At 39.2% G+C, this 14279-nt stretch overlaps 1 protein-coding gene across 1 annotated transcript; it reads right to left on the minus strand.

Moving 5' to 3' along the window:
- Positions 1-7870: 7870 nt before the first annotated feature.
- Positions 7871-8182, minus strand: LOC129504750 (tubulin beta chain-like). The gene has a single exon (XM_055317588.1). The coding sequence runs from the start codon at positions 8180-8182 to the stop codon at positions 7871-7873; it is 312 nt and encodes a 103-aa protein (XP_055173563.1).
- Between the last annotated feature and the right edge of the window lie 6097 nt (positions 8183-14279).

Consider the following 14279-nt stretch of genomic DNA (forward strand, 5'->3'; position numbering starts at 1 on the left):
AACGGGAAGTCCTGAACTCAAACGCCAGACTCTGTCATTTGAAATGGATTTCACGTTATGGGGCAAAATTGCATGTACAAGGTCAGACCAAAATATAAGGTGCGATATGTTCTCCAGGTCCTCAGCACAGACAAAATAAAAGCAATTATGAAGCATCTAACATTTATTGAGAGCTTTATCGTCTTATACCCTCTGCTAAAGCATTCTTAGATTTTCTCATTTTTGCCTATGAGGCAACTGAGACTTAGAAAGTTCAAGTGACGTCACCAAGGTCATAGAGCAGGAGAGTTGAAGAAATCCGTTTCCAACCAAGCAGTCTCACTGTAGAGCAAAAGTCTTAATGCTCTGCTACATTGTACATCTAGTCCTAAGGATAAAGAAGAAAAAGAAGCAAGCTTTCAGCTTTGTTGATAATTGCAGAGGATTACATCAGTACACACAGATGTGAATCCGTTGCTAAAAATCATGCTCTTCAAAAAGACGTAGTCCAAGCATGTCTCACACAATGGCCTTTCTTATCTGTTCAATTAATTCTATTCACATAATTAACATTCACCTTGCTAATTGCTAAATCCAAAAGGTGCTCGTTTCGCATAAGGACTCCGAAGCCCTGTGGCTTTTCTTCCTTCTTTATTCCTTTCTCTTGCAGAAAAACCCTGATTATATCTTGCTGCACATGTCACAAGTTCACTGCTAAGCCATCCTGTGGTATTTAAAATGATGCATCATAGCTTTTCCTACTGTTCTAAAGAATTAATGTGATCAATTGTGGCAGATTTGAATCAAAGGATTTATTTAGGTAATTTTAATTAATTAAGTACACAGATTCTCTAAAGCAATCTCTAATCTTTTTTTTTAAGATTTTATTTATTCACGAGACAGAGAGAGGGACAGACACAGGCAGAGGGAGAAGCAGGCTCCATGCAGGGAGCCCGATGTGGGACTCTATCCTGGGTCTCCAGGATCACATTCTGGGCCAAAGACAGGCGCTAAACCACTGAGCCACCCAGGCGTCCCAGCAATCTCTAATCTTTTGTAACTTTGAACTTTTCACCCAAGAAATCTCTCTGAATGAGGCGTTTCTTTATGTTTCTCATGTACAAAATAGCATTGTAACATTACACATAATTTTTCAAATCCATATATATCCCCACCTAAGAATTCCTGCCACCCCATCAACTGACACCTCACTCCTATACCTGCATTCCAACATCTGCTCCCCTGACTCCTCTTGCACATCACCTTGCTACTGCCCTGCTTCCTCTCAGCACTGCCCCACTGCACCTGCTCATCAAGAGTCAAGATTTTTTAAGTCTTCTAGCGTTTGAGCATCTTCCTGATATAAGAGAGCACATGTCACAATTTCAGTCTGACCTTTGATGGATGAAATAGTTACTCTACTGGTTAATGGGGAAGTAAAAATAAAAAATAACAACAAGAACAGCAAACGGTCAAGTATTCAAACCCCATTTTCTTCATGATTGTTTTAACCAAGGAAATTGGCAACACTCCTGCTGAGGCTTCAGTTCTCGATTCTGGAACCATAACAGGCTGCAAACAGCAGACACAGAAGATCTGCAAAGGAAACTGCCTTGGCTTGCCTGTGAAGAACATAGGCCCCTAGGTTTGTCATACCCTGTCTATGCAGATAACCTCACCAAACATTGGCTCATGATCCCTGGGATGAACACCTGGAAAGTAGGCTGAGGGGGTTCCAGATGCCGGTCTCATGGCTGAAATGTATGAGAAAGACCCAGAGTGGTTTGTAGTCACATGCTGTTTTGGAGGAGAAGGGAAAGTGACAGAAAGGTCACCTGTGGGGCATAGGTGCCATTGTGGGACACTGTATCTTGGTGGGGAGAGAGCGAGCTGGAAAGAAAAGGTCTTAGCAGAGTTTGGAAGAGACAGTCCATCTGTGGGGGAAAATGCTTCTTGCGGTGGCACAGCTGGAAGTGGGGACTGACGGAGGGAAAAAAAGGAAATCCTACAGTTTCCCCTGAGAAAATTAGGTCTGCTCACACTGCTATTTGCGCCCTGAGTTTCAGAATAAGCTGGAGTCTGTCCTAAAGTGATGAAAGAGGACTTTTGTTGGGAGTTCAAGTGTGCCGTGCTCAGTGATCGGCCATGTGTTTCGACGTGGGTTATTTACTTTTAGATTGTCTGCTCTCTGTTTCTATGTTGGTAAAGTAGTATCCGGAGAACCATGTGCCCCCTGGTTTCCATGGAGGAAGTGATCGTCTTCTTAGAATAATCCTTCGGGCTGGCAGAGACTGAAACCCAGGACTCAGGGATAAGTAGGAACTAGACCTGGGCCCCTTGTGAGGAAGGGGTTTGGCTGGAGGATCTTGTCTGCCGGAGCAGAGTGGGGAGGAAACGTGTTATTAGGCCCTTTGAGGTCATCCCACTTTACCAGCTATCATAAAATTCAGCCTGAATTGGCCTTTTACCACTGACTTTAGGAACTTGGAGCCCAGAGACATTGAGTAGAAACCTAAAGTCATGGGCCAGTGAGTGGCAAACGTCTGACTCCTGGTCCTGTTTGTTTTAATTCATAATTAACTTACCATATTATATAAACACACACACACACACACACACACACACACACACACATATATATATATATACATTTTTTTTTTTTTAAGTAAACTCCATGCCCAGCATGGAACCCAACACAGGGCTTGAACTCCCTGAGATGAGGACCTTAACCAACCAGAAAAATCTACCTTATGCACACCCTCCCCTAATTATACTCTAACCAAACCACCCCAAGTTTTCTGTGTATTCCTTCTGCACAAGTTACTTGGCTTCCGAGTTTTTGATGTTAGGTTTTAACTTAATGACTTTAGGCTTCTCAAACACTTAGGCACACTCAAAACCTAGTAGTGCTTCCTTAGGTCAAATTGAAAAGTGGACATAAACTGACACCATTCAAATGCAAACTACAGGAACTGAAGTCATTCAAATGAAAACTACAGGATTCCTCACAAACTACTAATATCAAACTAGAATAGATACAAGACAGTTTATATCATAGATTAATATTACAATTTGTCTTAACATAGAACAGCTTTCCCGAGCTGCTGCATGACGATCCTAGAATTGGAATCAAGAGTTGGACACTTAATCAACCAAGCCACCCAGGCACCCCAATACCACTGGCTTTTTAAAAGGATTTACAGTGACATCCCATAAAGTGCACACGAACAATAAAATTACCAAAATAGAAATAGAGTGCTGATGTTTGAAAAATTATACAATATAGAAAATTTTCTCCATATAAAGGCATGAAATTAATGCAGCACTGCTCCAGAGACCCTCACTTGCATAGACGTTTTCTAAGGTCCTAAAAGGTGCTCTAAAGAATATGTGTCCACATGGTCTTATGTTTTTGTGAAATCTGTGAAACATAAAATATTTTAACTGTAATCCATTATGATTGCTTTTTATTTCCACTTCAGCTTCTCTTATACCACACTACTTATGGCTGCCATGGGAACTTTTGATATCCAGCTAAGGGAAGGTTGACCTGGGGATATTTTTAACTTGGATTTAGTGAGATATTCGGTACCTGCAGTCACATCTATGCATGATTACATTAGCTGCCCTGGTCAAGAACGGGTCCTTGTACTCCTACCACACATTGTGCAAAAGGACCTGGCAAGACGGTATCAGGGTGAAGGATCAAAAGTTGCATTGCGGTATGAATATGTCCTATAGTGTGTGGCAGGTGGGTAACAGAGTAGACAGGCCTAAAATATATCAAGCAAGAATTTGGGATTTTTTTTCCATATTTTATGGCATTTATTTCAAAGGAACTTGAGAGACATTTTCACAAAATTGACAACCATCTTAAAGATTTCCAAGGCATTGCCAATAATGAGTTTTTTAGTTGAAGGTAACTTTTCTATACTATCAACTTAGTTCCTATCTAAATTCTTCCAACCTGTATGATTTCTATAATAAAGTTATATTTTTCATCTTTACTTTGATTAATAATACCCTCTCTTTCTGGAAATGGCCAGCTGGATATCTTCAAAACCATTAGAACACATTTGGAATTTGATGTGATCTGACATAAAACATACATTCTGGAGATGAAAAATATATATTAAAAGTTTTAGAGGGACTTATGGAATATTTAATAAGTGTGCATGTGTGCCTGTGACATTATTTTATGTAGTGTGATGAGTTGGTTTCAATAATGTATTTTCAATTTTTTCCCAAATGAAAAGGCTATAGATATTTATTTATTAGATATTGAAAAATTGCTTTTAATTTTCTTCCTCTGCATATACACAAGTATTTTTGCTAACAAAACATCACCATGAATACAAACAAATTGTGGCATCACTAAGAAAAAAATGAAAAGATAAATTTGAGAACCTCTGTATTGAGAGAGGGGCATACCCTCTCAAAAGCAAAAGAGAAAACAAGGTCTGGCTACCCAAACAGAAAGGTTGCTATTATCCTTACATGTGAAAACTGATGATTGTCAGCGGTATGATCTAGCAAGTGAAATAAAGTCAAGACAGAGCACTCTGTGAGTCAGGGTTGAAAGCAACAGGTCAGCAACAACTGCCACAGAGTAAGAAATAAAAAAAAATATTTTCAAGTACGATTCAAAACTTATTAAGTTACAATAAATTATCACAGGGTAAAATTTTCCCAATAATTTAAAATCCTGACATCAAAGAAGAACTAAAAGTATAAACTCGACCAATGGTAGGGTCATGTTTCTGAGTGAAAATCTTTATTGACAGAGAAACTTTTGAAATCTCGATTTGAGGGAAAGAGACAGAAGGAGAATCCATCACAGGCAAGTATAATGCAAGGTAGATTAATAGTATGTTAAAGAAGAGTAATTAATGGTTATTGTTGAAGTTTCACTAATTTTCTCAAGGTAGGAAACTATTTTCAGGTTTCTTAAGCTCCACCCTAATACAGAAAAAGATCTACACTGTGGGCCTTAATTTGCATCAATTTTGTTCACACATGGAAAAACCTCACAACGCATTCCAGGGTGAGGAGTAGTGAAAACGTATTTATGTGTCCTCTGGAAAATAAAGTGATAAATGTATTAATATATAGGGTATTAAATTTTGTTATAAAATTGAAACATATTACCAAAAACTTCATTAATCATCACAATAATATAAAAACATTAAAATAGGGCACCTGGGTGCTTCAGCAGTTGAGAATCTGCCTTCGGCTCAGGGCATGACCCTGGGGTCCTGGGATCGAGTCCCACATTGGGCTCTCCTCAGGGAGCCTGTTTCTCCCTCTGCATGTGTCTCTGCCTCTCTCTCTGTGTCTCTCATGAATAAATAAATAAAAGCTTAAAAAAGAAATACAACATTAAAATATACTTGATTTTTTATAGTTTTTATTGATCTCTATCTAATAATGCTTAAAGATTCTTCTGAGCAATGCTTAAAAAATATAGCCGCAAGAGAGTGATCCTATGCTGATAACCCCTATTAATTTAGTGGCTATACCCTATACCCCTTTTTTCACTTTTTACCTTCAATCCCTATCACCAAAACAAAACAAAAGCAAAACATAAACAGACAAAACATACTCGACAAGAATGTTTCAAAGTTCCTATTTTACAGAAAAGAAAACTGAGGCACTGCACATTCAACAACCAGCCTAAGCTCACAGGGCTGATGAAAGGAGCAGAAGGCCCTCCACCTCTGTAGCTTTTGGACTTTCACCTCCCCAGCCTTGCCCCCCTCAGGTCACAGTTCTTCAAGCTGGGGAGGGGGTAGCGGGGGTGGGGGGGCAGCTGCCCTGCCTTCCACTAGCTGCTGAAGCGCCATCCACGATCCCAGCCCAAATTTCCCTGCACGCAGAGCACAGTTCCAGAACACCTCTTCCTAGTAAAGAGATGATATATTATTTTTATAATCACGGCTTTCCCTACCACGGAAAGTAAGGCTTTTTTTTTTTTTTTTTTCCTTTGCAGGAAGCCACTAAAAACAAATAAATGAATAAGCAAACAAACAGCTGAATCACTCTTTGGAAATCTTCACCTGCTAAATTATGATTTTTCAATAAGTTACTCAGAAAGAGATTTTCAGTGAAAATCTAAGGATATTTCATATACATTATATTAGAGGGGTGCCTGGGGGGTTCATTCAGTGAAGAGTCTGCCTTCGGCTCAGGTCAGGATCGCAGGTCCTGGGATGGAGCCCTGCATCCAGCTCCAGCTCCTGGCTCTCTGCTGGGTGGGGAGCCTGCTTCTCCCTCTCCCTCTAGAGCTCCCCCTGGTTGTGCTTGCTCTCTGTCAAATAAATAAATACAACCTTGAACAGTTAAATAAATAAAATTATTTATTTTTATTTATTTTATTATTATTATAATCTCCTCTAACCCAAGTCTTCCGAGATCCCACGTGTCTGCTAAGTGAAACATAAAAACCTTTCCTTAACAGTGAACTTTCTCCAGTACTCAGCCGCTGGCCTGCCTCCCAAGCCTTATTTCACACATTTTCCTTCCATGCAACCTGTGTCAGCCAAAAGGTTCCTAAGTATATCTAAAATGTCTCACGTTTTTGCATTTGTCTTTGGTGATCCCTCTTCCTGGAATTCTGATCTATTCTTTCCCTACCTCCATTCCTAGCACCAACCAGTTTAGGTTAAGTTCTATTCCATCCTTCAGAAACTTCCTCAACACTACCTCTTGCCTCAAATGAACCGGACACTTTGTCTGCATATGACCACACCTTCCCTTAAATTATGTCGGTTTATTCCCCTTTTGCCTATGAAATAAATATTAGTACATCTACGCAATTCTGTATCAAAAAACTAAATGTAATTATATTCAAGATAACATTTTTTATTTCTTTATTTTTTTCAGTTTTTTTTTATTTTTGGCTTTCGGGGCAATGGTATCTTTTCAATATGAAAAAAAGCAAGTTCAACACAAAGTGCAAATTTGAAATTTAGGACAGGACAAAAATCAAGGGTGTGTGGGGAAAGGGAATAGCAGAAGGAAGAGCTGAGGTGTTGCCAAAAGGTGGAGGGTCTCCTTGTCCCCTCTGGAAGAATGACTCAAATGATTTAGGTGGCAATACACACTTTTCCATATGTACACAGCAGAGCTGGAGTTTTGTTAAGGAAAAGTGGGGAGTGGGAGGGGGCCTTTCCAGAGACTTTAGGGATCAAGGCCAGTCCCTCTTTCCCCTGGGGAAAAGGAAGAAATCGAACACGTGAAGCAGTTTATGTAGGAGGGAAGGATCCCACTCAACAAAGTGGCACAGACCCCTCAAAAGAAACAGCTCAGGACAGAGCTTGGAAGAAGACTAAAAATAGACAATACTGTCAACATCTCCCCTGAAGCTGAGAGCAGGAAGATTCCTGGATTTGGACTTCAAGAGCCTGGATTTCCCTCTCTAAAACTGCTCTAGAATAGAAAACCCTACCTTCTCGATAGGTACCTCTACTGCTATGAGGTAGCTTGGTTTCCTTTCCCCTGGGCTACCACATGGGCTTAGGATGGTGGCAATGTTTTCAGCACATGTTCTAAATGGGATCTAATGAGACCCAGCTTCTCGGAGAATCACCTTAAAAAAAAAAGGGAAATATCAACTGCACAAACGGGAAAATGGACACCAAAAGAAAATACAGGGTCACCCAGAACAGCAGAAATCTAGGTTTCCCAGAGTGGAAGAGAGGAGACATTCAACAAACGACAAGTATTTATTGAGCACCTATTACGTGTCAGGCACTGTTCTAGGAACACCTCCCCCCCCCCAAAAAAAAAAGGCAAAAAAAAAATAAGAGGCAGAGAATGCACATTCTGAGGGAGAGGACAGGGGCAGCTGGGGAAGAGGGAATGGAGAAGCCTAAGGTGATGGTACTCTGCCTTAAGCCTCCTCTTCAGCCTCCTCACCGAAATCCTCCTCTTCTTCTGCGGTGGCATCCTGGTACTGCTGATGCTCAGAGACAAGGTCGTTCATGTTGCTCTCAGCTTCGGTGAACTCCATCTCGTCCATGCCTTCACCTGTGTACCAGTGGAGGAAGGTTTTGCGCCGGAACGTGGCTGTGAACAGCTCTGAGATGCACTTGTAAAGCTCCTGGATGTCTGTGCTATTTCCAATGAAGGTGACTGCCACCTTGAGGCCACGGGGTGGGGTATCGCAGACAGTGGTCTTGACATTGTTGGGGATCCCCAACATTTTTTTTTTTTAATTTGGAAAGCTTATCTGTCAGATGACACGATGTCATACTCCGGAAACAAGGGGAATTTCTGTAGGTTAAAAATAAAAAAATTCTATTATTTGTCACATTAGAAAGAAAAGGAGAAGGTAGTGGTGAAAATAAAATGGAATTTGAAGCCCAGATTCTGCCTCTGAAGCTTAAACTGTGACTCTGTTGTGTTATTTCACTCTTCTTGGTTTCAACATCGGTAAATGCAGATTGTTAATCTAAATTTGCAAGACTGCTGTGAGGATTGGAACTACTGTGGGAAATGGACCTAACACTGTGTCTACTGTATTCAATAAATAGTAGATGCTCTTATTATTATTAATCTTTCTTACCAGGTTCCTCATTTGAATTGGTGAATATTCATTTTTGGTGAATAAAGTCATTTTAAAGGCATAACTTTTTTACAATTCTAAACATGTCTTGCAGACATTTTCTCATAAATTCAGAAAACAAGTGCTGTTATAATACCAACATAAACCTAAATATCACCTTATTTTTAGTGAAATGCTTGCAGTAGAGTTGACAGATAATACTACATTAGTTTCAGGGGTACAACCTAGTGATCCCACATTTATGTACACTACGAAACGGTCACCATGATGTCAAGTCACTGTCACCACACAAAGTTATTACAATGATATTGACTATATTCTTTGTGCTGTACTTTACATATTTATGATTTATTATTTTTATAACTGGAAATGTGTGCCTCTCAATCCCCTCCACCTATTTCTATATCACTTTATAGCATCAGTAAAATCTTTTTTTAGAGAAGAGAAAAATAGAGCTTATGATTGGAAGAATATTCATTCCCAAGAGTTTCCTGTGTCCCAATCCATCGAATCTGTGAATGTGCTAGATTATGTGGCCAAGGGGATTAATGGCTGCACAGTAGAAGTGAGGTCCCTAATCAGCTGGTCTCAAAATAGGGAAATTATCCTGGATTATCTAGGTGTGACCCACGTATAACAAGAGTCTTTAAAAATGGAAGAGGGGATCAGAGGAGAGAACCAGAGAGATGGCAGCCAGAAGAGGGCTTGGCCAACATTGCTAATTTTGAATGTGGAGGAAGGAGCTTGTGAGCCAAAAAGAAAGTGAGCGGCCTCCAGAAGCTGGAAGAGGCAAGGCCCCTTTTACAGCCTCAAGAAACATGTAGTCCTGCCAAATGCTTGATTTTAGCCCAGTGTGATCAGTTTGAGATTTCTGACCTTTGGAATTGTAACATAATATATTTATATGCTTAAAGCCTCCAAGTTGGTGATAATTTGCTGCAACAGCAATGGGACACTATTAGAAGCACAGACAGTGACTAATATGTACAAGGTTGTACAGCCAAAGTCAAAACTAATTTCAAGTCTAAAATTTTCCATCTCAATCAAATTCTCTATTTTGTCAGTGTAAATTATTTATTTGTATTGTTCTCATGGTTTTTATCTTATAAAGGAGACTGCAGGATTGAATTGAAACTCTTTTTAGTGGCATGATGGAATTCATTTTTATAGTTATTTTTAAGGAAAACTGATGAACCCTAAGATTCCTGAAGAACATTCTTTGAGCTTCATCTGGTTTGGTGTTTGAAGTGGTCCTGGATGAGAATAAATATGAGCTTTTAATGCTTTACCACCTCTCATCGTTTATCTTCCAGTCACCATAAGAGTTGCCCAACATTCATACATTTTTTTGTGTGTACTTCCAGGTAAGTTCCGCTTAAAAAAAAAAAGTCACGTACATAAAGATATACATTGGAATAATATTGAATTTTTGAACTAAGCTACAGTTCTGTGTCTCTTTTGTATATTGTTATGAGTTTTCCACTGTTACTTAACCGTTATTTATCATCAGATGCCTGCCCTAGCAGATCTCTTCTGGGTATACTCTTTCAAGCTTCAAGTTTTGCACTGCGACATACCAGGGAACTACATCATCATACTTACTACAACAAGAGTCAAAGCTCTGAGCGAGAGCCTACAGAGAAAAGCCATGCATTTAGATCTTAAATATACTCAAAGGATTTTTCACACACACATCAAATAAATTCAAAGACCATTTTTGTAATTACGTCTTTTTTATTTTGTTATTTTTTTTTGTAATTACGTCTTTAATGTTTCTGCCCTGGAAAAGCAGGAAAGGTGTCAATCTTTTTTGGTATTGCAGACCCTGTGCCTGGCACATGAAGACCAAGTAAACATTTCCATCAGGCTGGATTCAGAGGCCTGATGTCACTAAAGCAAGGATGTTAAATGTATTATCATATTTCTGTATTTCTGTATGTATCACTACATCTGAATGTATACTCCATATATGTAATGAGATGTTCCCAAGCTATGTTCTCATTGAAATTATGTTGTGTGTTATTTATATTTTTAGAATGTTTCCTTTGGGATTTTCTTGGAGGTAAAGCACATTCTCAAGACTTTCCCCAGCTATGGCATATCTTTGTCATTTGATGATAGATGTGTGGTATTAGGACTGGGTGGTTAGAATGGGCACTGTATTAAAAAATGATTGAGAAATAGAACAAGGAAAAATATTTTTTCTGGTTTTCTGTAACTTCGTGCTTGAACCAACCCCAGAGAGTCCTGCAACAAGAAATTAGGGTGTGGTCTTCCAAAATAGACTACTTGAAGGCAGGTACAAATATGTGGCTGTTGTTAGTTATATAATCTTAGTGGGAAAAAAAAAACAATTAAGAGATTTCCACACATAATCTGAATTTCTGTGACCTCCATAAATTTTAGAGCCCCTAGGTGCCAATGTTGGGTATTTCAGATTCCCTTCCTTCCAAATGTAAAAAAAGTTCTCCTTCAATAGTACACCAAGCATATAGCCAAGAGGGATTTGAACATTTCTTTATTTTGACAAGATGATATACTTTGGGGAAGGCTGTATTACTTATACATATTAAACAGATATTACCAATTCAGTGACAGCAAGATAATGCATAACATGTGCCAAGTTATGCAACTTGTCATTTCATTATGCTCTACGTAAACACTGTAAGAGTATCATTTTATGTAAAACTTCTTGAGGTACTCTAAGCAGATTTCTAATAGAACACTAGACAAAGCACTGTCTAGGCCTTGCCCATGTCTTCTCAAGATCAAGAGTTTGGCTTTCGTGATTGACTGAATGGACGTAGGCATGATTGTAACGTAGGCTAATCTCTAAAACATGGGAAAGAAAAATGGATATCATATGAGAAGGATGAGAAATACCGGCTTGTAATATGACTCTCCTGTCTGAATTTCCAACATTGGGTGAAGTCATTGTCTCTACAATCCCACATTTAATATGTAACTCAACTCAAATATTTATAGAGTATCTACTCTCTGACAGACACTCTGGGATCCCAACCAGATTCCATAGGAAAGACTTAAGACAGGCATCATGTAACACAGAGGGACTGTTGCTGCCTCTCACCATAGGCTGCCCTCTGTCATAACTTTGTTTGGGGGCCTTTAATTCATGATTAATACACACACAAGAATATCTACTACCTGATTTCATAAGATGTTCTAAAGCAGTCAAATCTAAACTATCATGATAGACATCAGAACAACTTTCCTTGAGAGAGATGAAAAGGCTTTCCTGGGAAGGGATTCAAGACAGCTTTTTGGAGTAAAGGAATGTGCATTTCATAGGGATATGCACTTGTCAAAACTCACTAACCTGTAAGCTTAGAACATTTCTCTGTAGGTAAATTACACCTCAAAAAAAAAAAAGAAGTATTTTATTTTCTTTTTTGCAAAAAGAGAGGTATAAAACATTACCAAGACGTAACTGCAACAGGAAGAAAATCATTTTGACCACAGAATTAGAGAACGTCTTCATAATAAAAGTAAATTTTGAGGTAGTGGCTAAAGGAAAATAGGCAGATATTGATGATTGAGGAAATAGAACAATATATGACTTATAAAAAGTTCAGAGAATCCTCAGGGAATAGGGAATCTGTTTTTGTTGGATAGTAGGGTAAATATTTGATCATAGGAATGACTTGGAAAGATTTCATTGAATACTCTAAATATTAGGCTGAACAGTGTGGAGAACTGTGGAACATTTTCATTCAGGAAGCCTTGCCTGAGACTCTCCTGTCATGCATTAGAATATCTGGCATATCAAATTAACGATTAATGAGATTAATAAGAGAGATTAGTTCCTTAAGTAAAAGAGGCAAAGAAGCCAAAATTCATGTTAATGGGAATGAGTGTGTGTGTGTGTGTGTGTGTGTGTGTGAGGATGTGTGTGTGTGTGTGTGTACAGCAAATATTTGCATAGCAAGTACTCTTTGCTAGGTCCTGTTCAGTACACTTTTCATTTATTAAAAGATTTAAACAGAACAATCATCCTAGGACTGAGATGCTATTCTAATCTACAGTTGAAAGGGGAGAAAACTGAAGTACAGAGAGGTGAAGCAACATGTTCAATGTCACGCATCCAGGAAGTAATCAACCAGGTTTTGATTCCAGGCAGTTTGAGCATCAATGTTCATGGTCTAAACCAAAGCACTCTGCCACTGTTCGAGAAGAGGCACAGACCAATCCCTTGGAGAAGAGTAAAAAAATGAGAGGGGGAAATTAGGACAAATTTTGTTTGAGGGCTCTGCTGAAATCAGTGCATCTGAAGGAGGACACTTAGGTTCCCCCCAAAGTATTCTATTCTGAACCCATGGACACTGTCACACACTGCGGAGGGTTGTACATCGCTGTCCTAGCTGAAAAGTGGTCTTCGGTGGGGAGCAAGGGACCATTCACTGCCCAGACATGTCATCTTCTGAGTGTTTGAAAAAGGGTAGGAACTCATATATGGGAGATATTTTTAGTCTTGTGTCAATTTGCTCACCTTTTCCAGACCTAAGAGAAGTAAATGAAATGGAAGGGGGCTGGGTAAAGAGCACACCTGGGTGTCGCTTCAAAAGTTTAAATTTGTATCGTGTTAGCCTTGTGTTTGGTGCGGCTGTAGGAGGGGTAGATGGAAAGCTATGGAATGAGGTCTCAGTAGGCGAACCTTTCGTTCCCCTTCGGTTATCTCAAAGCTGCTGCTTTGACGTAGCAGGTAAGAAAAGATCTGATTTTAAATAGATCATTGAGAGTTCTGGTAATGACATATTTTTGAAAAAAAAAAAATTGGCCAAGCCCATTATCCACATGTTTATATCTCATGGTTAGTGAAGTAGACAGTCACACAGCATTCTCAAAAATATTACATTATCATAGAAAAAGATACATGCCATTCGGTGTGGACTCTAATAGATCTGACAAGCAGCCCTCTGAAAATCTACAGCCACACAGAGGGCAGCAAACTTAATATTGACATCTGAAATCTTTTCTTGAAATAGGAGCCATAGTTATCATAAAGAGGGGAAAAAGCCTAATAAATTCGGAGGGACAATGGAGGATAAAAGGAAGCTAGAAAAGATCATTTATTTGCATTTGCCTCGATGGAACACATATTAGTTACAATGGAAATAGAATGGGATGCTGTGACTTTGGGTGTTAGGAGCATAAACCATAAACTGAAATGATTTGGGAGATGTGTGTGATAGAGGCTCAGCAAGAAGCTTTCTTTAAAAACCTCCAAAATATCTGCTTTAGAGAATCCTGAACTACTCAACTTTCTCACTTGGACAGCTTCAACGTGCCCAGGGCATCCTTGAAGGTTATCTACATCGCTCCTCTTATGCCATAAAAGTGTTAGCCTTCTTTTACCGGGTAATGGCTCTACATTGTTTTTCACAGCCCTCTGCTTAACCAGTTGTATTTTCAAAATACCAAATGTAATTGAAGTTGTGTTCAACCTTAATCATTGAGGTGCCCAGTTAGAAAGCAGCAAAGGAAAATAGACCGTGCTAGGTATTAGCTCTATACCTTAAGCAAGTCAAGAGGTTCCGCTAAATTTGCAACCTCACCACCGAATGTACCAAATCTGCCCTGCAGGCCTGTTCCAAATAGTGCACGTATTTGAAGCACGGAGTATGTTTCAGATATAATTCTAGGTGTTGGGTATACAGCGGGGGAATAGGATAAACACAATCCCCTGCCCTTATGAACTGTTTATTCCAACGGAAAA

This window comes from Nyctereutes procyonoides, unplaced genomic scaffold (assembly GCF_905146905.1).
Source record: "Nyctereutes procyonoides isolate TBG_1078 unplaced genomic scaffold, NYPRO_anot_genome, whole genome shotgun sequence".
Taxonomy (NCBI): Eukaryota; Metazoa; Chordata; class Mammalia; order Carnivora; family Canidae; genus Nyctereutes; species Nyctereutes procyonoides.

Excerpts from the sequence above, each read along its gene's own strand:
- LOC129504750 (XM_055317588.1), bottom strand. The coding sequence starts at position 8,182 with ATGTTGGGGATCCCCAACAATGTCAAGACCACTGTCTGCGATACCCCA.